The sequence below is a fragment of the Meriones unguiculatus genome, chromosome 20 (assembly GCF_030254825.1).
Source record: "Meriones unguiculatus strain TT.TT164.6M chromosome 20, Bangor_MerUng_6.1, whole genome shotgun sequence".
Classification (NCBI taxonomy): Eukaryota; Metazoa; Chordata; class Mammalia; order Rodentia; family Muridae; genus Meriones; species Meriones unguiculatus.
In genome coordinates this window covers 34,856,498-34,882,938 of record NC_083367.1, presented here as the reverse complement: position 1 = coordinate 34,882,938, position 26,441 = coordinate 34,856,498, and the positions used below count along the sequence as shown (strand labels likewise).

Sequence of the window (26,441 nt, the reverse complement as noted above, 5' to 3'; positions counted from 1 at the left end):
CATCATTAGGAAAAGCCCAAGATGTGGGAAAGGGATTGGCCAATGGCTTCATGCTTAAGGCCTTTTAGCTGACAATTTTTGAGCCAAGCTAATGGTTTAGGTTCAGACAAAAATTATTTAAACCAATCAACCACTTTAATTATAGATATTTTCTGCAAGCAGAAAAACTTGAGAGAATTTACTTAATATGGGCTGCAAGCTCTCATTCTGGGAAACATTCTCTTCAGCTTTGCTCTGCAAAGCAAGTGCACACTGTTGGGGTGGAAGAAAGTAAATCTGCTCTGCCTGGCACTTGGATAACAGTGTGGAAGCAAAGAAGTTTTCAGAAGAGTGAAGAATGTGTGCACCGGAGGACAAGCCTGCGGTGTGAGGAACACTGGCTGTGTGGCTGCCTTTTGAAGCCCTCCCTCCTCTACGCCCACGAGTTCTCAGCACCCAGACAGAACAGCTCAGAGCACGCCCGCCCACCTCTTCCTCTTTCCTTCCCAGCTAGCCTACAGGTTCTTTGGCCTATTGTTCAAATGCAGCTGTGCTCACTTCTCAGCCCACAAGAAACTGATCTGGCTTGCTTCCCTGTATGTGGACCTATCTGCATTGCCCACATGGCACGCTGGGGTTGGCTACCCAGAGGCTATTTAAGCTGTGGGCTGGCTTTCCCCAGGGTCAGATGATTGTTCAAGGTTCCTGAATAAACTGCATTGGAAAAAAAAAAAGATAGATAGATAGATAGAGTTAGATAGATAGATGATATGTAGCTTAGATGGCTAAAGATAGATGATACATAGATATAAATGGATCATAGAGAGATAGAGATTTAATGCATGATATGTAATGTATGATCAGAGAGTTAGTATTAATAATTAAAATTGGAATAAAAAGAGTTTGTATTTTCCTGGGGGGAAAATAAAACTAAAAAAAAAAAATAAAATAAAATAAAAAATAAATAAATAAACTGAGTGGCTTGTGACCAAGCCAGCACAAGCATCTCAGCCGATGCTTTCTGAGAGCAAAGGCATGCGCATCTTGGTTATGCAGCTATCCCTCACTCTCTGCTCTGCTGTCCCCACAGACACCACACTCCAAGTCCACTACTTGTGTTTCCTCCTTTCACCTCCCATGACAGCAGCCACCACCAATGGCCCATTCAGCTGTCCACAGGACGCGTTTACAACAGAACTTATCAGTGACAATAACATGCTTCAAATGCCAGCTCTGACAGCGCTAGCATTTCATCTGAAATACAGAAGCTATACCTTAAAAATGTAAGTTTCCATTAGTTCCTGTCTGTAACTGGGTGTTACAGTTTATCTGATTTTAGGTCTTTGCTATTGAACTTACTCTGAATGCGGCTTCCTATGATATATCTCCTTGCCAGTAGCAAACATTCCATAAATACCAGGCAAAAAGAATCTGCTGGCCTAAAATTTGAACAAAATATTAAAAAGACAGGCACATGTAGATAGCAAAAGTTATATTCTAGGGGCTGTAAAAGTGGACCAGCGGTTAAGAGCTCTAGCTGCTCTTCTAAGAACTGTGGTTAGATTCTCAGCCCACACGTGGTAGCTCCCAACTGTCTTGTGCCCTCTTCTGGCCTCTGTGAGTACCAGGCAGGCATGTATATACACATACATTCAGGCAAAACACCTACACCCATAACACAAAAGAGAAATAATTTTAAAAGTTACATTTTAATAGTCAAAAGTGAAATAATTGTATCTTTTCAGTCTATAGATAAACTAGTACCAGTTTGTGAATCTACTTGTAGGGGATATTTGATGTTGCATTGCAAAGAAGTAATTAGAATACAGAGAGAGAGTGAAGCTAACGAAAAGAAATGAATGTCTGTTAAGGTTTGCAGAGATCCTCGTATGGGTATACCACTGACTGCAAATGTGCAGAACTTTTATCAGTCTGTCCCTTCTTCTTTCTTTGGGGGAATAAACAGCCAAACTAATTTGTTTTTCCACATTTGCAAGTTTTGTTAGTGGGTTGAGTTCCTGAGGGAACTAACAGCAGATGGATAGTTGTGTTGTTCTAATTTCAGCTACCTTGGGGCTTGGAAAGCTGTCATTTTTTTAAAAAGACAATCAATTTCTCACTTTAAGAAACACAGAAAAGCAGTGAATGTGTCCAGAATATGTTTTGAAGCATCTTTTATATTAAAGCACGGGCTTTGCCAGCTTGCAGTAATTAGACAGGGATTTCACAATAGCAACTATTGTTCTACCATCCAGAAAACACATGGGGATGAGGACCCTTAACACATCTGAGAGAAAACAGCACTGGATCAGTGTAGCACAGGAATAGAGTTCCAACCATCAGGCACCAGGAAGCCAGTTTATTTTTGGATTTACTACAAAGATCTGGTAGATAGCTGTTCATTGAAACCCTTTAAATGAGTTGAATTCACATTCAGGGTATATCTGACTTACAAAACTACATTCAATGAACCCCACATCCAGGATCTCACTCAGCATAATCAAGAGATGACGGCAGTAAATGCAATTAATCCTGTTAAGTATTCTGATAAGACAAAAACATAATTTTATTTTCATATTATCTGTGAGCAGAACAAAGTACCGTAAAGAGCTGCTGACACTGGAGATCAATACACTAATGATCTATCCACTAGCCACAGGAATCCACAGTCTTATAGTCTTCTACGTGCCTTCTGCTACAGGTGTCACTGATAAAACCTGGTATGTTCTCAGGCCAATGTTAAGATTAACTCATAAAATTATAATTTCCTTCCCAAATGTATTTCTTCAAAATCTTTCTAGTTTATGAGTTCTATCCTTTATGTCTCAGTTTCCTTGTTTTAAGAGGTTTTCCTCTTCAGAGAGGTGTTAGAGGGCTGTGTGGCACCGTGTGAGAAGAACCTTAGTACTTATGTAAGCTACCAGTTCCCTTCACCTGCCTTAAGTTTTACAGATCTCTTTTCATTCTCTTACAGCTTCTTTTACCTTTTTCCCAGCTTGACACTGGATGTTGCTAGATGTAAATAATCATTACAGAGTCACCTGTGTGTTTTTCAGTATCAGTCTATTTGGACTTTTTATGGAATTAAATTCATGAGAATAAAGATGCTTATTGTGCTGGCTAGTTTTATGTCAACTTGAAACAAGCTATAGTCATCTGAAGAGAGGAATACCTCAATTTAGAAAATGCTTCTGTGAAACTGGGCTGTGGGCAAGCCTGTGGAGCATTTTCTTAGTGATATGGGGGGGGGGGGAGCATAGTCTGTTGTGGTTGCAGCCACCCCATGGCTGGTGGTCCTGGGTGTTATAAGGAAGCAGACTGAGAATGCTGTGGGGAACAGGTCAGTAAGCAGCACCCCTCCATGGCCTCTGCATCAGCTCCTGCCTCTAGGCTTCTTCCTTGTCTGAGTTTTTTCCTTGGCTTCCCTTACTGTGGTAAATAAGCCTTCCTCAAGCTGCTTTTGGTCATGGTGTTTCATCATGCCAGCAGAAGCCTTAAGATACTTATGTAACAACAAGAGTATTTAATCTCCTGCTACCTGAAAGTTTAAAATGGAGTGTGAGACCTAATAGTGAAGTTTAGCCAGAGGCAAAACAAAACAAAAAACAACATCAAAATAGTTAAGCATGTAATATAGCAGATAGAAAGGAACTTGATACTTCACCCAAACTTAACAGTTGAGTTGTGTACTGACATGCAGGTGCTACAGGGTAGGAAAAGTGCATCCCATAGAAATCAGGAGGGGATAACATGAGAGTCTGGGTACAAGTGGGTCATAATACACAATATTTAACTATTTTAAAAATGAATGTTATTCTGGGTCAAAGGAAACAATGATGAGAAAACACAGGGGAGACTGAAGCCTCATGAAGAATCAGACACTGAATCAGAGTGTGAGAAAAAAATGACAATGAGCTGGGTTACTGGTTTTAATACCAAGCAGATGGCTTAAAAATTAGTCATTCTAGCATATCTTCCCTCTAAAATCCAAATCCCAAATCCAGTGAGCAGCAAGCTTACCTGTTTGAATACTAGCAAGTACCCAAGGCACAGCATAAAAGGAAATACTCGCTTCAAATCCTTCCCTTACCTACATAAGATTCCTACCCTATTCTTCCCTTAAAGATATTTTTTATTTCTTTGAAAATTTTATGCAATGTATTTTTATCATAGTCACCCTCCAACTCTTCCACTAACTCCTCCAAAATTCACCTTTACCTTCCCACGCTTCTCCAACTTCCCATTTTGTTATGTTTTCTATTCAATAACTCATAAACTCCAATTTACGTTATCCATTAACTTCTGGGTATGGGGCCATTCTTTGGAGTTTGGTTGACCTACTAGGAGTCACATCCTTAAAGAAAACTGCCTCTACCTTACCTAGAAGCCATCAGTGTTCATGGCTCCTCAATTGGGAAGAAAAGCTCATGAGCACCTTCCCATTTCAGGCTTCATTGTTGACTGGGTTGATAATGTACAGGTCTTGTGCAGGCAACCATCGAGGTATGAGCACAAGAAAGAAACAGCTTCTTTGTTTAACTGTATAGTCATTCCATCCTCAGCAGCTCAGAACAAGGAAGAAAGTCCTCCTTTCTCTCACATTCTGTATTAAACCTGTTCTTTGATCTTGTTAGACATATATTCACAATGAACTCAGAACACAAATGCTTTTTCCTACCGCCACTACTGGTGCCATCATCTGAGTCATTCTAATTCTTCATCTGGCTCTCCCTGCTTTATCCCCCTTTCCTCCTTAAACCTTTCTAATGTAGAAGCCATATTAATCTTATAAAATGCAAACCACAAAAACATTCATACCGATTGATTACAAAAATGTTAAGACACATCTATGTGTTTTCTGAAAAAATAAAAATGCAGTTATCTGGGACATGAAAAATGCGGCAGCGTGTTAACAGTGGTATTCAATAAAACTAAAACTGAGTCATGGACAGGAAGGAATTATACCAGAAAAAAAAAAGGAAGCAAAACATTGTAAAAGTATGGCACCATAAGTTTAGACTCTACTCAGTGGTCAGGGGAACCTATCAAGGAGTAGAGGAATAAATAAGTCCAGATTTGCATGACAAGGATCACTCTTATTGTGTGTGAAGAATATTTTTCCTGGGTGTGTGGCTCTTAATCATTATAGTAGGGAAGCTACTATAGACAAGGGGAAAATAAGTACAAGGCCAGCTTAAGTTACACTGTGAAGCTCTGTCTCTAACAAAACACCATCCCAGAAACAACAAGAAAAAATATGTGCTAAGTAATCAGACTGTGAAATGAAACATGTGCAAAGGTTCACCGATACCCTAAGCAAGAGGCAATGGTAGCCTTAATTAACATAAAGACAAGTGAGGGACAGACTGAAATAATGATACCCTAAGCAAGAGGCAATGCTAGCCTGAATTAGCATCAAAAGAATGAGGGACAGACTGGAATATATTTGAAATGTAGTAGAGATAAAGCAAGAACAGTGGGGGGTTAATGTCAGTGCTGACTCCTCAGTTTCCCTCTTAGATACCAAGACAGGACACATGGAGGGACAGTGTATGTCAGTAGGTACAAAAGAGTTCTTGCTGACACTTGGAGGTTAAAGAACACCATGGTGTCCAGGCATCCAGATAAAGCTCATATTGGGCAACTAGAATTATGAGAATTACGGAGCTGACAAAAAACACTCTGACTAGAAGATGCAAATTTTAAAATCATTAATCCATATCCTGTAGGTAAATGTTACTGCTAGATCTCATCTGAAACAAAACTTGAAGACTAATCCCTAATGGGAGCTTTAAGAAGCAGAAATTTAGAGGAGGCAGAAAGATTGTAAGTGAATGACTACAAGAAAACAGTGCTCTCCAGAAACAACGAGGAAGTTGCACGTATGAACTCAGAGATTGGGGCAGCATGCAGAAGACCTACAAGAGCACAAGGCTGACAGAGTCCCATCGTAGAGGCAGGGAGGGAGGCATAACGGCCTACCTTTAGCTAAGGTATTATTAACAATTTATAGCTGCTGAAAAAGAGAGGGTCAGTTTTATTTAAGAGTGAGAACCCCTGTAGGTCAATGCTCTGGGGCAGCTCCCCCTCCCCCAGTGAAGTATTTGGGAAACACAAATTGAACTCACTATGTTAAAAGGAGAGGAGCATGTGTCAGGAGTCAATATAATCAAAACACATTGCAGAAATTCTTAAAAAAGTAGGGTAGTTTTAAAAGGGAAAATACATAGTATTTAGCTCTAAGAGCTGTAAGAGGGCAATTAAACTAGGTATAATTGTTCTGTTTTCTGGTCCTCAACATCATTTTCCTGTGGATGGATTTAGCATGACCTGACTGTAGCCATCTTGAGTTTTAACCAACATTGTTTTTCTTTATTTTTGGGGGGTGTGATCTGCTTGCTAATGCTGTCCTGTAGAACAATGCTTTTGTCAGTTCCTCAAAAAATTACATTTTTTATAACTCTGGGTTGATCTCTCTCTCTGTCTCTTTCTTTTTGGTCTTAAGAAACTTGAGTTCAGTTTTCATACAGTGGGATAAAATTGTGCATGAATACTTATATCATGGAATGGATAGTATTTTAAATAAACCAAATGAAAAGGCAAAAAAAAAAAAAGGAAAAGGAGAGGATGGAGAAATGGCTCAGTGGTTAAGAGCTCTTGTTCTTCTTACAGAGGACATAGGCTGCTAACTAGCACCCACATGGTAGTTTAGAAACATCCTTAGCTCTGATTCCAGGGTACCTGGTGCCTCCTTCTGGTCTCCATGAACAACACACGCACACAAACACACACACACATACATACATGTAGGCAAATATACACATGAAATAATTATTTTTTAAAATGAGATCTTCAGGATGCTATAAGGATTCAATGAGAGAAATAGCATCCACATACCCTAACTGATAGTGACCAAATGCTGACCAAGAAGCAAGGAGGCATCACAAGTTAACATTTCTTTAGTGTTGGGGTAGAACAATGAATCAAAATAAACTTTGTTATAACTGCCCCAGTCTCATAAAGGTGCAAGGGAAAGCAGATCAGCATAGTCAGACAGCCATGAACAGTTAAGACTAGGAAGAGACATATGATAAAATCAGAAGGGTGGTGACGCTACCTAAGAAAAATGTTTCAGCAGAGACCAGAAACAAATGAAGTCCCAGAGTCACAAGGAAATCCAAAATTTTGCTGTGAGCATTTGTATCAGGAGCACATAGGTGTGAACTGAGTGAATTTTCAGATGGGAAAACTTGCACATATCAATATTCTACCTACGCAGTACCATGAAATAGCACCTATTTCTAAACTGAACATTTTGTTCAAAAATCACAATGTTTTAAAATGGTACCTGTGTATTCCACCGAAGGGAAGTAGCATTCAGATGGGTTTTCAGTGAGAAGAAGTACAAATTTTTCAAGTAGTTCACCTAAAGCTGTAACAAAGTTTAAAGCTGTAATTAGAATTTTAAAAGTCAAGAAAGCACAGCGCATGACAATGCATCTTTAACTCACAGAGCAGCACATGAAAGTCACCCGAATGCCACCATTCTGAGTTCAATTCAAAATTTTATGCAGGCTATTATTAGTATTCATAATGTTTCTGATTTCAGTTAAATTTTAATACCTTAGCTGTGAACTTATTCAACAGCTAACTAAAAAAGATTTATCTATCATCTTTAGATTACCTAACAATTACTTCAGAATTTGTTAATTGTTTTTAATGCCTGCATTAGGTTATACCTCATCATGTGCATACATAAAAAACTGGTGAACTCTAAGACCAACATTAACACACAGCTCATGTCACAAAGCTATGACATGATTTTTATACTTGGTAGCTGATGGTATCTTTTCAAGAAACTAAATGACTTAGAAGTGACATAATGATTCCTTTCTAGGCTGGTGTGATAATATCACAGTGTTTGCATGTATCCTACAGATGGAGGCTCCAGGGGATTACAATTAATATGCAACCCAGCGGAATTTGTTTTCTTTTCTCTAAAGAAATATATCTGTAGAGGAGCTGACTGCTTAATGATGAGGCAAGTAATGTTGCTTCACACTTTAAAATTGTGCTCTTCTTGCACTTGAAATATCAACCCTGACCTTTATTAACTACATGGGTTCTCCTTTATATTCAAGTGTATTTTAAGCATGTAATTCTTCAAAGAAAAATTAGTGTTCAAAATGTAAAATCCATATAATAAAAAAGAAATTGTACAGTTTTCAATAATTGTAGAGAGCAAACTATATAACATCTTGATGGCTAGAGATGAAAATGAAATGTTTTTAGTCATTGAATCCTATTCATCATTCAAAACAAAATAAGTATTTAAAAACATGGAGATTCAAAAATGTGCCTTAAAAAAATACCTCTGTACACTGATTTCAGTTTACAATTGCTTAGGCTGGTTCTATATTTATAAATACAGGCATAACTTTATCATAGTTCTAAAACTGCTTCAAAGACGTTTCTTTTATAAATCCACATACAATATCCACAGGTGACATACTTTTGACACACATTTTCTAGAAAGGACAATGTAATGAAGTTCATATACAATTTTTTAATTTAATGGTTAAGACTAATAATGTAAAGTGCTAGATACACAGTAACAAACATTGCTCATAAACATCATTTTCAATGGATATGTCCATTAAACCTTTAATTATAATGTAATTACCTTCATCGAGCATAACTGTATGTGCTATGTATTTAAGTATAATGTTTGAAATAATGGAACAAATCTAAGCATATTGCTAAGCAATTACTGGTGTGAGTTCTTTATTCAAACATAGCACATCTCCTTCAAATACCAGGGGCTTTGTTGCTCTTTTTACATACAGGCTCATACATCAGTCTGCATGTTGCTTTGAACCTCACACCAGAAGCATGATATTTGATACCCATAGAGTATGGGAGTTATTAGATTTGCCACCTACACATGGAAGGCTTGGATTGAGACAGGGGGATTCAAAAGAGACAGAAAAAAGCACAAGCCTCTATCGCTTTATACCATAGAAAACAAGTGAGATGAAGGATTCAGCTTTGTAGTCCTCTAGCTCCCAGGGAACAATTTAAAATTCCATGGGGGAGGTGTTATTGTTGTTGTTTGCTTGGTTGCTTGCTTGCTTGTTTTTGGAAACAACACATGTAAAACCTCCTAAAACCAGAAAAGTATCAAAGGTCACCAACTTCTAGCTTATTGGTGAAAGTTTCTAAAATTTAAGGTGCAAGAAGCAATACTTAATGTTAAAACCAAATTAACAACAGAATATTGCCCTGAAAGCAAACTATGGAATATTGTTTCATCTAAAGTGTATATTAATCTTAAGTGAATGGCCTGAAATTTCTATAAAGGATTTAAATTATGACCAGTCTACCTTTAATTATGCCTGCTCTCTGGGTAGGATCATAGTCTACTATTATATTTATAGACCTAAAAGAACACATGGATTTGAAAAGACTGAAGTCAGAAACTAAACAGAAAGGTTCTTGTTTCAACTCTCCCTTGAGCTTTCCCCATCCCAAACCCATTTTAGCAGAATAGAAGCATCCCCCTAGACTCACATAGATAATTATATACAACATGCCTGTCTTACACCCCCACCAGGCCTGCGGCTGCTATGCACAACTAGTCACAACTGGGGGAGCAATAGTTGGTTTTTCTGGGGCATGAAGGGTAGACAGAGAGGAGAAGGCAAGAGAGAGCAAGCAAGAGCCAGCATAAGAAATTGGGAGAAAAAAGTGGTGATGGGAAATAGGAAGGAGTTAGCGGAGGGGGAATAGGAGGTAGAGTTGACCAAAGCACATTATATAAATATTATGTAAAATATATTTCAAAAGAGATGACATGACTGGGAAGTGAGCAAGTCAGGAGAGCGCTCTCCTTATTAAAGAAGACCAGAGCTTTGAGGAGCAGCATTGCCCCTTTCCTTCATGTGAGGACACATGAAGCAGATAACCAATTGGCACCACACATGGAATCTGAGGAATCGGTACTTAGCCAAAGGTTATAAATTACTACATCTGGGGTTGATTCTGAAATTGATTGCTCACAGTGGATAGATACTCAGAAGCAAGGGTAGCAAAGACAAAAGAACACAAGTCAGCTAAGTTACTGAGACTTTGCCTACGACGAAATGGGAAAAGAACCTAAGGAATTCTGGAATGATCTATATAATAATAAATTAAAAGTCTAGAGCCCAACACAGCATGAAATTCCACCAGTGAAGTAGAGTGCCTCCTGTGCTTTCTCCTGACATTAAAGTGTTAATACAAATGGAGGAAAGGACATGTTCTAGATCCTTCTTCCTTAAAACGAACAAACAAAAAATAGTTGGGCTGTGAATGGAAAGGTAGCAATTCAAAAGAAGTCAGGAGGGAAAGAATCTGACCTCTCTGTTTTAACATTAGCATTTCTGTGAGGTCAGGAAAGATTCTGGGTCCTGTAAACCATCACTTCACCCAGAGGCTGTGAGCACAGAAACACACAGCTGCCCATCCCCATACGCTCATTTGATCCTCTCATACGCTCAATGTTTAAAAGAAAACCCACAACACAAAGAGGCCACATCCAAAATATTGTGAAATTTTCTCTGTTGATCATTGTTTAATTAAATTCATGAATATTAATTATTAATGGGTTCTTCTCTATTCTACCAGCATGACCAAAAAAGAGCAGTATCTGCCCACTGTGGTAACAACACAGTCAAAAAGCTGGTCCTCAAAGTCTAACTACATTTCCTTACATCTTTCCCTTTTTTCAGTTTGACATTTGTAGTCATATAGAAATTTAAAATTAATTCATTCTCAAGCTTATAAAAATGTTAACAAATGGGTGGACTTTATCTATTATGAAGCATTGCTTAAGTTTCTGAAAAAAAACCTCAGGTCAGGTTAATTTACAAAGCGTAATTTATTAATCTTTAAATCTCATAACTGTAGATCATTCACATTTAGAATCCAAGCTGTCCAAGACTGCAGAGGTAGACCGTGTGTGTGTGTGTGTCTGTGCATGCATGCGTGTGTGTCGAATGTTTTACAATGAGTTTGCCTTCAAAGTTAGTTCACCAAACATATGTACAGACTAGAAGAAAACCTAAGTAAGAAAGTCCTGAGTGAGTATGGATTGTTGACACAGGCACAGCAATGTCAAGGACCCTGGGAAGTGGTCAAAGCTGTTATCCATATAGCTGGTCAGACTTTCTTTTGGGTCCCAGTATGAGTGTTTATGAACAAGTGACCAGCCTGTGAAAACACTAGCAATTGCATCCTTCTCCTCTCGGGTGTTTATAACCTACCAATGCTCACCTACAGGGACTTCTTAACAAGATTAGCTATTCCACCCTGTGCTATAGGTTCCTGATTGTGGACATAGCAGAACCTACCAGTTGTGTTTGTGTCTCTCTCTGCTTTCACTCCCTTGCCACCAAGAGTCAGGGGTTCAGAACCCAAGCTGAGTAGGTCATTGCTTTGAGATACTAGATATAACATATTTTATTATTAAGCCAGTATTTTCCTAGCCTGTGTCTACCGGGTACATATTGTCTCTAACAGACCAAAGGGTAGGTATAAAAAGATAACATGAAAAGTGACACCACGGCTTTTGACATCAGATTACCTCAATTCACCTCTTGCCTTTTCTACTATAAAGAACTAGGCTGTTGCCTAGAATTATGAATTTTAGTTTCATCATTGATAAAATATAGATTACATAATAAAGTTGCCGTGGAGTACCGATGAGTTTTGTGTAAGCGACTAAACATTAGGTACTGAAGAATGGGTCTGTGACTGGAAGAACCTCACAGTATACTGGTGGACACGGCGTCAAAAAGCAACACATAACTGAGGAAGGACACAGTGCTCCAGTTGCCAAAGAAAACCCTTAACTGCTCAGGTTATCTATACCTTTTCAGAAGATAATAGCTAGGCATGGGACATTTTTCTTCTGTTTCCCTGTGAGGCAGAAACACTCCAAACTGTCTTTTGTTGTTATTTTGTTTTTTAAGACATTGTTTCTTTATGCAGCCTTGGCTGCCCTGGAACTTGCTTTGTAGACCAGGCTAGCCTCTAATTCACAGAGATCCATGGGCCTCTGCCTCCCGAGTACTGGAATTACATGTATGTGCTACCATCCCAGAGGCCAGAACTACATTTTTTTAAATGTATTTAAAGTGAACTATTCCAAACCACTCCTCTCTTAATTTGCTATGTATTTTTGGGCAAGTGCAAAACCCTACTGAGAAAGCCTATTGTAAATATTCTCTATTATAAATTATACAATCAAGAAGATATATATATATACACATATTTTAATACTTTATAAATCTTAAGTGATACTAAACATAATTTAACTGCTCATTTATACTTATACTATAGAGAATAATTTGTGATTTTGTTGTTATACACAAGTATTTTGTTATTCTCTAAAAATACTATTTTCCAGCAAAATATAAATTTAGTTTTTAAATTCCTGTTTTTAATTTTGTAACAAATATGAGAACCATTAAGTAGGGCTGATGAAATTAAGTCACTTCTAAACTTCAATGTTTAGGAAATCTAATTTATAACAGCAAAAGATTAAAGTTACAGCTTCAGGAAGCTAAAGAACATGTAAATAACCTAAGTTAAACTTACCCGATAAGTCTGAATCTAAAGACACTTCCTTAAAACGGAGCTTCCTCGGGAACCATGCAATTGGTTTTCCTAGATGCCTTGATGGTGTTTTAAGATATTGATGTCCTTGGTAAACTGGTAAGATTTTTACAAAGATACAGCAGTGTGGTGCATGAAGACAAAGACTGCTGAAAGCAGGTAAACTGCAGTCAAAGGAAAGGCAGGGGAACCTCAGAGCTGCTTGCTACATGCACAGTCTGTTAAAAGGCTTAGGAGTTCTATGACCTTTTGTGCTCTCAGAATTACAAGTCTTTTGTGGGTCACTGGACTTTTCCAGTTAGCATTGTTTTCTACACACACCAGTAGAAATCTTCAGGAGCTACAGCTTCTGTTAAAATAATTTTATGCAAGAAGATCCCTAGTAGCAAACACCACACTCACCGCCTCCACTGAGTGCATCTGGCTTGGACTTCATTGTTTTACAAAACTGTTTTCGGCAGTTTTCTATCCATTCAGTTTGTTTATCAGACATTCTGAAGCATGATAACAGCTTTCCGATATCACTGTCTAGTAAGAAAAATACCAGGTTAGAATATTACCAACTAGATAGAGCCAAACATCTGGACTGAAGCTAAAAGGGCCAACAATAACCACTACTAAAAAAAAAAAACAAAAAACAGAGCAATGATAATTTCGTATGAGAAAATGACGGCATTCCATTCTATATACTGGAATCGTTAAGTAAATTAACGGTTAACTAAACACCCGTATACTAGTGACCAGTACCACAACTGACAATTATCAGAATGGCCACTAAATGACTAACGAGCAAACAGCACACATAGCATGTAACTAGACAGGGGATGTTTTACATGCAGGACAGGACAAAGTAAGCTGGCAGCAGAGACCCTCACCAGATTACCTGCAACAACAAGCAATTTACAATTATTATTTAGTTTTGGAATGTCCTACTTAATCGTTTCAGATTTTGGTTGGTGGTGGGTAACTAGCTACGGAAGGTAAAACTCCAGTAAGGAGAAACAATTGTGTTCTCACACATGTGCACACACAGAGAGAATGGTCTTGGTGAGTAGACAGATGGTCCATGATCTAAGGTACAGTGTTAATTAGCCTTAAAAGGCTGGCACATACTGTCCATCATCCCACAGTTACCACATCTAGAATTTTATTTGTATGCAATGCTTACAGTGGATGAGGATATCTGAGTTTCGAAAAAAAAAAAAAAAAAAAAAAAGCTTGTATTGTGGCTTGTGCACTTGTACTTGGGATGTTCCTGCCCCAGACTCCAAAGTTCTGGAAGTACAGGTGTGTGTCACCACATTCAGCCCCACACAAAAAAATGATGATTGCTTTGCAAAATCAAGCTGATATAAAAGTAGCTCTCTGCCAAAAAGTATCCATTATTATTTTGAAAATTAAAAACAAACCTGCAATCATTGTAAAATTAAATATGTTTTCAACATCCAAAGAATATGAAGAAAAAGAAGAACACTGTGACTTGTAACTAGTAAGTGAATCAATTAGTGAAAAAAGATTCACAAAAGGCTGAGATACAATGTTAGGCATGATTACTTTTAGAGATTTAGAGAAATATAAAAAGTAAATGGTTAAACAGAGTTTACTTAGTAAATACTGACCTCCTGCTCCATAAAAAAGAAAGCAAAGAGCATTTGTCTAACAATCTCTATCAATCCCGAGTCTTTATACTGAGCAAAAGAAAAGAGGTACAGAGGATGCATCCTACACATTACTATTTGTGTGAAATACTAGCACCAGAAAAACAATCTCATAGGAAGCAGTGGTTCTCAAGTGGCTGCAGTCCTGCTCCCAAGGAGGCCTTTGGCAAGAGGCATTCCAGTTGTCCCAACTGAGGCAGCAGAAGGGAGATTCACTGACATATGGTAAGCAAAGGAGCCCAAAGTTGCTGCTGAAATTCTATGTGGCAACATCTTGGCTCCTCACAAAAACCCAACCTTCCCAAAATATTAATGGTGTTACAGCTGAGGTAAGGTTGAGGAGCACCAATTCACAGTAATAAAAAAGGACCAATGTCTACCTGTGACTAGGGATGCAAAAAAGATGACTCCAAATACAAGAGACTTGCTATGGAGTCACGAGAAAACACTGCTTTTTATTTATTATGGTGGTTATATGCCTACAGATATTTGTCAAATTAAAAGTATAATCTTCATACTGATAGGAAGAGGGACTGCCTCTGACATAAACTGATTGGCCTGCTCTTTGATCACCTCCCCCTGAGGGGGGAGCAGCCTTACCAGGCCACAGAAGAAGATAATGCAGCCATTCCTGATGTGATCTGATAGACTAAGATCAGAAGGAAGGAGAGGAGGACCTCCCCTATCAGTGGACTTGGGGAGGAGCATGCATGCAGAAAGCGGAGGAAGGGTGGGATCGGGAGGGGAGGAGGGAGGGGCTTATGGGGGGATACAAAATGAATAAAGTGTAATTTAAAAAGAAAAAGTATATTCTTTAAATGAGTACATTTTAATAATACATAAAATTATACATTTTGTATATGTGAATATTTATAGATAATTTAAAGCCAATGACTAAGCTAACTAGTACACCACTTAAATATGGGTGTGATTTTTCCACTGGAACTGACTAAACTTTTATTAAAGGCAAGTGCTTATGTAAGATGCTCACGGAGGCCCCTCTCCCAAGGCAGCTCTTTACGGGACTTCTGTCATGCAGCACAGTAAAGTCTGCCCCTTTTTGAGTCTTAACTTTAAAAGAGTAAGTTTTCCTTCCTGTTCCTTTACCTCTTTTTCAGATACTTCCCCAAAGCCTCAGCTTCTTTCTTTGGCACTCTGTGCTTTCTCAGGCTTTCTCTGAAGTCTCCACCCTTCCACCGTGCCACTGTCTGCTGACCCCCATTGCTGTATAGTACATTGCCCGGCTTGGACACTAACTCAAAAAGCAGAAGCATGGCTTCCTTCCTTTTTTTCCATCTCTCTCTTTCTGGCTGCTGCCAAGGTTAATTGCTTACCTGGCTTATGTTTTTTCTCCCAAACTTTAATAAAATAGTTCTTGAACTTCCTTCTGAATTGAAGTTCCATAATTAACAAATGAACCCCAATTTCCTTAGTAGCACCCAAACAGGTAAGGCTGGTAGGATTGAGCCAAGTTCAAGGACATCCTAGGGTACATAGTAAGTTACACACACACACACACACACACACACACACGCACACACACACACACACACCACTTCAAGAAAACACTGAATGCTTAAATCATGGTCAATTATGTTCAAGAACATGTTTTTTCTACTTTTTATTTTTAAATTTAATTGTATTTATGTATTTGTTTATTACAATTTATTTCCTTTGTATCCTTGCTGCAGCTTCCTCCCTCATCTTCTCCCAGTTCGAACCCTCCCCTTTCTTCCTCCTATGGTCTTCCCCTAGTCCCCTGATAGGGGAGGACCTCCTACCCTTCTATCTGACCCAAACTATCAGGTCTCATCAAGGCTGGCTACACCATCTTCCTCTGTGGCCTGGCAAGGCTGTACCCTCCAGGGGAGGTGATCAAAGAGCTGGCCACTGAGTTCATGTCAGAGACAGCCTCTGTACCACTTATTAGGGAACCCACTTGGAAACTGAGCAGCCAATGGTCTTCTTTTGAACAGGGGGGTCTAGGTCCTCTCCATGCATGGTCCTTGGTTGGAGTATTGGTCTCTGCAGGTCCCCCACCTACATTTTTTGGCTCTGTTGTTCTCCTTGTGGAGTTCCTATCCCCTCCAGGTCTTTCTCCCTCTTCTTCTGTAAGATTCCCTGCATTCTGCCCAAAGTTTGGCTATGAGTCTCAGTATCTCCTTCAATACCCAAGTGCGTAGAGTCTTTCAGAGGTCTTCTGTGGAAGGCTCCTGTCCTGTTTCTGTCTTCTCCTATTTCTGCTGTCTGTCCCGTTTACCCTTCTGAATGAACACGTTTTATCTACTTTTTGGCAAATTATTATTTTTTAAGACAATGACTCATAATGCATAGGCTAGTCTCAAACTCCTGATCCTGAGGCTTATACCTCTAAGTACTAAGATTATCAGCCTGTGTTACTGTGGTGCTTTGCATGGTAGTGTCCCATAGGCCGGATGTTTTAATAGTGGTCCCAGTTGGTGCCATCGTTTGAAGATGCTTAGGAGGTATGGTCTTGTTGGGGGAAGTTGGCACTGGGAGTTTTAGGACATTTAGTGTTTAAAAACTTGCTGCCATTCCCCATTCACTCTGTCCCTGCATGTGGTTAAAGCTGTGAACACTTAGTTTCCTCCTCCAGCTGCCATTGCTGCCACCTGGCTGCCGTGATGGATCCTTTATCTCTAGAAACATGAGCCCCCAAACCGTACCTTCCCTAAGTTCCTCTGTCATGGTGTTTTACCACAGCAATTGAACAGCCTATTAAGACAGTCTCATAAGACAGTCACCACATTAGCTTAAGAAATTTTATATCTATGACAGTTTTATAATTCTGGGTACAATACATGGGCTTGTAAAAACTGAATCTTAATATAAAATATCCATATTTCTCGGTCACTGAATATAAAAATTCTATTATTGGCTTACAACGCCATTTTAATAGTAGACAATTCTACATAGTTCTAATAGCATTAATAGTTTTCTAGAAACTGAACATCATAAACTAATACAGTTCTTATTATTATTCAGTTCTGATAAAGTCACTACCAAAAACTATCTTTTTTTTAATCCCAAAATTAGTTTAGTATATCTTACAAGATGGTAAAGGGCATGTCCCTCTTCTCTATGCTTCTTTAAACCAATACAACTCACAGGCTCATATGAAAAACTAGGTGATAAAAAAGTATTTAAGTTAAACTATTCTAACTCCCATGGAAGAAAATGCAAACACAATAAGAAAGAAAAGAAAAACAAAAGTTCTCTGATATTCTCTCATATTTCTGGTGTTTACCACTAATAACTGACATTGTTTCCTCTCTGAACTATGGGATTCCTGTTATAGTGAAAAGTAGAATTTTTCAATTCATTTTTTAATACTTGGGAATATTATACAATTTACCAAAAATTTATAATTAAAATATTATATTTACCATATAAGATTATAAAAAATAGAGAAAATGTAGCTATATATTTTCTACATGGAGACTATATAACACAAAAAACTTTTTATAAATAAATCTTTTTTAAAAATTACTTATTTTTATGCACATTTGACATACATATACATCTATGTAGGGAATCAGATTCACTGGAATCTGAGTTACAGTCCAGGCAGTCGTGAGTTGCCATGTGGGTTCTGGGAATCGAACCAAGGTCTTCTGGAAGAGTAGCCAACGCTCTTAACTGCTGAGCCCTTTCTCCAGCGCCCTCCTTTTTAAAAAGATTTATTTATTTATTTATTATAAATAAGTATACAGTGTTCTGCCTGCATGTACACCTGCACTCCAGAAGAGGGTTCCATATCTCATTAAAGATGGTTGTGAGCTGCCATGTGAGTGCTGGGAATTGAACTCAGGATCTCTGGAAGAGCAGCTGGTGCTCTTAACCTCTGAGCTGTCTCTCCAGCTATACAAAAAACTTTTAATTTTAAGAGAAGAAATAACATGAGCTTAATGTAAAGAGCCAGGCTGTGGTAGCACATGCCTTTAATCCTAGTACTTGGAAGGCAGAGGCAGGTGAATCTCTGTGAGTTGGAGGGCAATCATATCTGTATATGTATACACAGATATATACATATAGAGAGGGGGGGAGAAAGAGAAACTCTATTATTCACTTAAAACAAATTTTCTTTTAATTTCGCTAGGAGATTGGAAATCTTTACATACAAACATATTAAGAGATGCTGCAGAAGGAACAGAAATCTAAAGATAACTACTAAGAGATTCCCAAACTACTTCATACAGCTAGAATTACAACATGAAGTTTATTTGTAGAATTATTAATTTCCATTTGTATTTCTATTTCTTTCCTTCCAGTCATATTATCATGGTCCTCATTTCAATTATGTCATAATAAGCAAGAGAAAGTACTAGAATCATCTCCAAGAAGCACAGGGGATACAGGCAGACATTTACCAAGCTCTAAGTGTGAAATTATACATAATGTTTCATATTATGATTATTCAAACCAGTTTCATCTCAACATTTTCATGCATATGTAGCACATACTGTGGTGTTTGAATATTGGCCCCAGAGACTCATAAATTTGAATGCTTGGTCACCATGGAGAGGCACTACTGGGAGGTGTGGAATTTTGGGAGGAAGTGTGTCACTGGGAGCGGGCTTTGGAGTTTCAAATGCTTAAGCCAGGACCAGTCTCTCTGTCTTCAAGCTGTCTGCTAATCTGAATAAAGAACTCTTAGCTATCTTTCCAGCACCATGTCTGCTGCATGCTACCGTGTTTCCTGCCGTGACAATAATAAACTAAACCTCTGAGACTGTAAGCTAGCTCCAGGTAAAAAGCTTTCCTTTATAAGAGTTACCACAGTCATGGTATCACTTCACAACAACAAAACATTGAGTAAAACACGTTCTTTGCTCATACTTACCTCCATTATCTCTTCTGGCCCCAAGTTTCCTTTCCTCTTCAAATTAATCTCCTTTTTACTTTCATTTTAATCTAGATTTTATATGTGAGAGGGTATATGACATTTGTCATTTTTAATCTTGCTTGTTTCACTTAACGTGATAGTCTCCAGCTCTATCTACTTCACTGTGGACAACCCACGAGTTACAGCCTCCCTAGCCTTTGTTAAAGCAACTGCATTTCCTAAAAGAGAGAACCAATTTTAAATAGAGCATTCCTCTTCTTTAACGTGTCACATCATTTTCCTATGCTCATTGACTAAATACTTACTGTACGAGACATCAGCAAAACTTTATTTTTATTTATTTATTTATTTATTTATTTGTTTGTTTGTTTTATTTTTTTATTTTATCAATTACATTTTATTAACTCTGTATCCCAGCCGTGTCCCGATCCCTCATTCCCTCCCAGTCCCTCCCTCCCTCATCTCCACCGTGCCCCTTTCCAAGTCCACTGATAGGGGGGACCTCCTCCCCATTCATCTGATCCTGTTCTATCAGGTATCTTCAGGACTGGCTGCAAAGCCCTCCTCTGTGGCCTAACAGGACTGCTCCTCCCTTCGGGGGTGGGGAGACCAAAGAGCCAGTCATTGAGTTCCTGTTAGAAATAGTCCCTGTTCCCCTCACTTTGGGAAACCAATTGGTTACTGAGCTACCACAGGCTACATCTGAGTGGAGGTTCTAGGTTATATCCATACATGGTCCTTGGTTGAATGTCAGTCTCAGAAAAGACCCTGTGCCCAGATATATTTGGTCCTTGTGGAGCTCCTATCCTCTCCCCATCAGACTAACTCCCCTGCTTTCTTATGATTCCCTGTACTCTGCCAAAGGTTTGGTCATGAGTCTTTGCTTTGAAAACACTGCTAGTTAGAGTCTTTCAGATGCACTCAGTAGACTCCTGTCATACGTTCAATGCACATCCCATCTGTCTTTCTAAACAAGGATTGATCATCTTACCCCATGTCCGCTCAATTGATTATCTTTTTTAGGTGTATAGATTTCATTATGTTTATCATATCTTCTAGGTCTATATAAGTGAGTATATCCCATGTTTGTCTTTCTCCTTCTGGGATATTTCACTCAGAATGATCTTTTCTAGATCCCACCATTTGCCTGCAAATTTCATGGTTTCCTCCTTTTTGATTGCTGAGTAGTATTCCATTGTATAAAAATACCACAATTTCTGTACCCATTCCACCGTTGATGGACATCTGGGTTGTTTCCAGGTTCTGGCTATTACAAATAGAGCTGCTATAAACATGGTTGAGCAAGTGTCCTTTTTGTGTACTTGAACAAACTTTGGGTATATACCTAGCAGTGGTATAGCTGGGTCTGGAGGAAGCACTATTCCTATTTGTCTTAGGAAGCGCCAGATAGCTTTCCAGAATGGTTGTACCAGTTTACATTCCCACCAGCAGTGGAGGAGAGTTCCCCTTTCTCCACAACCTCTCCAGCATGTGTTATCGCTTGAGTTTTTCATCTTGGCCATTCTGATGGGTGTAAGGTGATATCTCAGGGTCGTTTTGATTTGCATTTCCCTGATGGCTAATGAGGATGAGCATTTCTTTAAGTGTTTTTCTGCCATTCGATATTCCTCTGTCGAGAATTCTCTGTTTAGCTCTGTTCCCCATTTTTTAATTGGATTACTTGGATTGCTGCTTTTCAGCTTCTTTAGTTCTTTGTATATACTGGATATTAGTCCTTTGTCAGATAAAGGGTTAGTGAAGATTCTTTCCCAATCTGTAGGCAGTCGTTTTGTTTTGATGACGGTATCCTTTGCTTTACAGAAACTTTTCAGTTTCATGAGGTCCCATTTATTGATTGTTGCTCTTAGAGCCTGTGCTGTTGGTGTTCTGTTCAGGAAGTTGTCTCCTGTGCCAATGAGTTCTAGGCTGTTCCCCACTTTTTTTTTCCAATTGATTTAGGGTATCTGGTTTTATGTTGAGGTCCTTGATCCACTTTGACTTTAGTTTTGTGCAGGGTGATAAATATGGATCTATTTTCATTTTTCTGCATGTAGACACCCAGTTGGTCCAGCACCATTTGTTGAAGATGCTGTCTTTTTTCCATTGAATGGAATTGGCTTCTTTGTCGAATATCGAGTATTCATAGGTGTGTGGATTTATTTCTGGGTCTTCTATGCGGTTCCATTGATCCTCCTTTCTGTTTCTATGCTAATACCATGCAGTTTTTATTACTGTTGCCCTGTAGTACAGCTTGAGATCAGGAATGGAGATACCTCCAGACGATCTGTTGTCGTACAGAATCGTTTTGGAGATTCTGGGTTTTTTGTTTCTCCATATGAAGCTGAGAATCTTTTTTTCAAGGTCTGTAAAGAATTGAGTTGGTATTTTGATGGGAATTGCATTGAATCTGTAGATTGCTTTTGGCAGTATGGCCATTTTCACAATGTTAATCCTACCAATCCATGAGCACGGAGATCTTTCCATCTTCTGATATCTTCTTCGATTTCTTTCTTCAGAGACTTGAAGTTTTTCTCAAACAGGTCTTTCACTTGCTTGGTTAGAGTCACACCAAGGTACTTTATGTTATTAGTGGCTATTGTGAAGGGTGTTGTTTCCCTAATTTCTTTCTCAGCCTTTTTGTCTTTGGTATATAGGAGGGCTTCTGATTTTTTTGAGTTGATTTTGTATCCTGCCACTTTGTTGAAGGTGTTTATCAGCTGAAGGAGTTCTCTGGTTGAATTTTTGGGGTCGCTCATGTATACTATCATATCATCTGCAAATAGTGACACTTTGACCTCTTCCTTTCCGATTTGTATCCCCTTGATCTCCTTTAGTTGTCTTATTGCTCTGGCTAGGACTTCAAGTACTATGTTGAAGAGATATGGGGACAATGGACAGCCTTGTCTTGTCCCTGATTTCAGTGGGATTGATTTAAGTTTCTCTCCATTGAGTTTGATGTTAGCTATAGGCTCAGCAAAACTTTAAAAATGAGTAATCCATCTTTATCATTTTACTCAACAAAAGTAATATATGATCTATTTTTCCTCACTGTTTCAGATATATTTATTTCAAATTTTAAGGAGATAAATGTACAAAAATAAAGCCTTAGTCTTCAAAAGAGAATGAGTATTTTATAGTTTAAGCTAGCTATTTTAACAGCTGCAGCCCAGGAGAGTGTACCCATGATCTCAATGGTTACTACCTTACCAACCACCTTGCTTAGTGAATTGTTGTTAATGAGAGTCAACTACTTTTATCTGCAAGGAATAAAATCTGAACCCAAGAATACAAGTAATAAAGAAATAAAAAAAAGAATGAGAACATGTTTGTTTGATAGATAAGTATCTGAGAAAAGGCAGAATTTACTGCTAAATATATTTATATACTTATATGTGTCAGATAGACTTCAAAAGAGTTTTACAACAAGAAAAACCAATTTCTACCACATTATTTATGGCATTATATTCATGCCATATTGTTCCCGACCAGTCACATTTATGTCATAGGATTACCAAGTTGTTGTTGTTATTGTTGCTCTTAGGGTAAGATAACCCCAAATTTCATATAAGTCAGCAAACTAACCATGACGGCAAAACAATCCAGTCATTTTTTATTTAAATACTTTCCATTTTACTATTAAAGTATTACTCCAAAGTTGGACAGGGTGGTGTGTACTTGTAATTCTAGCACTGGGGAGAATAAGACAAGACCTTGAATTCAAGGCCAGCCTGGGATACAGAGCAAGACAGAGGCAAGGAAAAAATGGTGTCATCTATAATGCCTTATAACCTAGAAATTCCACGATTCCATAATACTAGGAAATATGAGTGAATGACGTAAAATATAATGCTCTTATTTTAGCTCTATCTCTGCTCTAGAGATGTTATCTATTTTCAATATTTATTTCAATTATGATCCAGTACAAGGAAATAATGCCTAATCATTCCATATATAATACTCCACATTCTAAAATGCTCAAAATTAACAAAACAAATCAAGACCTTCTTCCTCTAAGAAAGGAAGTCACAATGAAACTAGTTATTTTGTAGAATTAATACATATTAGTCGTGGCAGGGATTAGAAACCCCAGCATGTTGGGGTTAATGGAAGCAGGAGAGTCAGGAGGTCAAGGTCATCATCAGCTACACATTGAGATGCCGTCCAGCAAGGGCGAGGCACAACCCTATCTCAAAGGGAATTTTTTCATTAAGAAAAAAATATTTTTCTATTCCATAATACATAATTCAGTGTCTATGGACACTTTTCCTAGTATTCTTTATATTGTGTCAGAGTAATTCAGAAAACATAGATGTGACATGGCAGGAAACCACATGCACTCCTTTAAGAAGTGATATGGTTCCTGCAGACATTAGCATATAGAATTTAAAGGTCTAAACATGTATATTGAATTTATTCAGAACTCAAAACTTATAAGCAGATGAGTTTGGCATGGAATTTGCTTATATTTTGTATTATACACTCAGTCCTTATCTCAGTCCTTTAATTTGTAGATAGAGAATCAATTTCATTATAGGTAAAATTAAGAGATACTGCCATTTACAGTTATGGATCCTAAGCTGAATCATTTTCTCCATCGAAAAGATATCAGAAGAATTTATCTGTATTTTAATATTACCTGGCACACTGCATTAAAGAGAATGATTATCAATAAGGAACTTACTCTTTTATATAGTAGTAAGAGAATTTTTTTTTTTGGGCTAGGCAGAAAATCAATTTCCCATCAGATAAGTAGAAATTTGATGGAATAAGCAGTAAAAATAGAATACTGATGCTACAGAAGGCTAAATTTGAAATAACTGTACAATGTGAAGGTTGTACATTTGGGGATTTTTTCTAATTGTGACAAATGAGACAAAAGGCTAGTGATGCATACCATTATGTGCCATTAAAACTGACAGTGACATTTTATAGATAGAATAAGTTTAATGAGGGTACCTAACTCAAGAAAGACATATACAGAAGTCTACTGCAAGGAGCTTTCAACCCCAAAGCTACATGTGCTGTGGATGTTTAGTGAGCTCTGAGGTAACCACAGCTGAAAGTAAGACTTTATACACTCATTCACGTCAGTCTGTAAATAATTTCCAATGCCTGATGACAAAGGTCTAAAGACAGCATTTGGCAGAGTACAGGGAATCATAAGAAAGAAGGGGAGTTAGTCTGATGGGGAGAGGATAGGAGCTCCACAAGGACCAAATATATCTGGGCACAGGGTCTTTTCTGAGACTGACATTCAACCAAGGACCATGTATGGATATAACCTAGAACCTCCACTCAGATGTAGCCTGTGGTAGCTCAGTAACCAATTGGTTTCCCAAAGTGAGGGGAACAGGGACTATTTCTAACAGGAACTCAATGACTGGCTCTTTGGTCTCCCCACCCCCGAAGGGAGGAGCAGTCCTGTTAGGTCACAGAGGAGGGCTTTGCAGCCAGTCCTGAAGATACCTGATAGAACAGGATCAGATGAATGGGGAGGAGGTCCCCCCTATCAGTGGACTTGGAAAGGGGCACGGTGGAGATGAGGGAGGGAGGGAGGGACTGGGAGGGAATGAGGGATCGGGACACGGCTGGGATACAGAGTTAATAAAATGTAACTGATAAAAAAATAATAATAATAAAAAAAATGAGACTACAAATGCAATTTTATTATGGCAGATGTTGGAATAATAATACAAATTTAAATAGGTTTATACCCCATCAAAATTTGTTTTTCATGTGTTTGAGTATATGTTTTTATGTATGAATGTATGTAAGTGAAAACAATTTAGTATTTTCTAATAAATATGAACCAATGATTAGATTAAAAAAAAAGACAGCATTTGATGACAGGCAAATACAGGGAGAAGAAATCTTATGTTGAGTCCTCTAGTCATTAAATGCATGTGTATTTATTGTACGCAGCCTACCTTACTTAGATTCTTGATGGTGTAACAATACAGCAAAAGGAACAGAGATTTCTTTGGCTCACAGTTTCATGTTAGTTCATGGTTGCTGATCTTATTACACATTCATTTATCAGAATGAATATATCTATTAACATACTAAAACTCAACGGACTGTGTGCTTTAAACGGGTGAGTTATTTGATATACTGATTATATCTCAATAAAGCTATTAATGATAGTGAAAAATGCCTGTATGGTTAATTCAGAATATTATGGATAATTTCTACAGAAGGAAGAGATATGAAGGACAATAAAGGGAAAAACAGGGAAGAAGTGCACTTGCTTACACAGGCCGCTCACACTAGCTGTCACTCCACTTAGACACAAGAATGTAAACCTTCTAGGAAGGCCCTTGGAAGAATGGACTAGCGATGAGTGATTACCAAGGAATTCCTGGGAACATTAAAAAGCTCCCTTCTGTGAGAAGCTACTAGTATATTTATAGCTTTCAACAAATGACCCATATATGTGGTGGCTGAGGATCTGAACCCAGATCCTCACACTTGCTCAGAAAGCTCTCTCCCCACCTGGGATAAAAATAATTTTTAATAAAAAAAAAAATAAGAAATGCCAGACAGAAAATTTCCAATATCTATGAAATATTTCTGTTCAGTGCCTTTAGTATCTGGAGTGTGCTACTCAATTCCTCAAACTATTTTACAATTTCAGCACAGGAAGTTTATACTTCTCTCACCTTTTACAAAAGCAAAAATGTTCACCTTACGTTCATGCCAACAGAATAAAGTAGAGTACACTGGTCAATAGGTCAGAACAACTCCTTGGGGAAGCCAACTTATAGTATAAAAACAAACATGACAGAATGCCATCTTACAAGCATACTGCTGTAACAGGACAGGTACCATGAGCTCCCCTCTAGCTGTTCCTGCCAACAGCTCCTAACATGTGAACCTGTACGTACCTCCTCTGTGGCCTGAGTCCCATTTTTGTCTTCTACATAGTGAGCAACATACATTACATTAAGTATATACATTAAGTATATTTAAATTTTAATTATTGCTACTCTATGCTATGTATTGTTTGCATTTGATGTGCTCTGCTCATGTACAAGTACATGTAGACATAACATATAAGTGTGTACACATACACATGGATATCATTCACCAACAGGTTCTCAAGGGCCACTGAAATTTTAATAATATTGCACCGGAATGTTCACAAAAAAGAACTAGCTAAGCTAGATAATGTCTTGAGACTCGTATTTATAGAGATGAATCATCTCACAGTTTATGCTGATGCCAAGGAGCTAACAGGAGACAATTTAACCAATGAGGAGATGCCAACTGTAGCAAGCAGG

At 38.1% G+C, this 26,441-nt stretch overlaps 1 protein-coding gene across 1 annotated transcript in view; it reads right to left on the bottom strand.

Annotated features, from left to right (window-relative positions):
• Tbc1d32 (TBC1 domain family member 32) overlaps positions 1–26,441 on the bottom strand; it is a 223,224-nt gene that overhangs the window by 37,015 nt on the left and 159,768 nt on the right. The window contains exons 26-27 of the mRNA XM_060373683.1: positions 13,039–13,164; positions 7,328–7,411 (exon numbers count right to left, since the gene is read on the bottom strand). Of these exons, the coding sequence (XP_060229666.1) occupies positions 7,328–7,411; positions 13,039–13,164 (210 nt within the window). The remainder of the gene's footprint in view (positions 1–7,327; positions 7,412–13,038; positions 13,165–26,441) is intronic.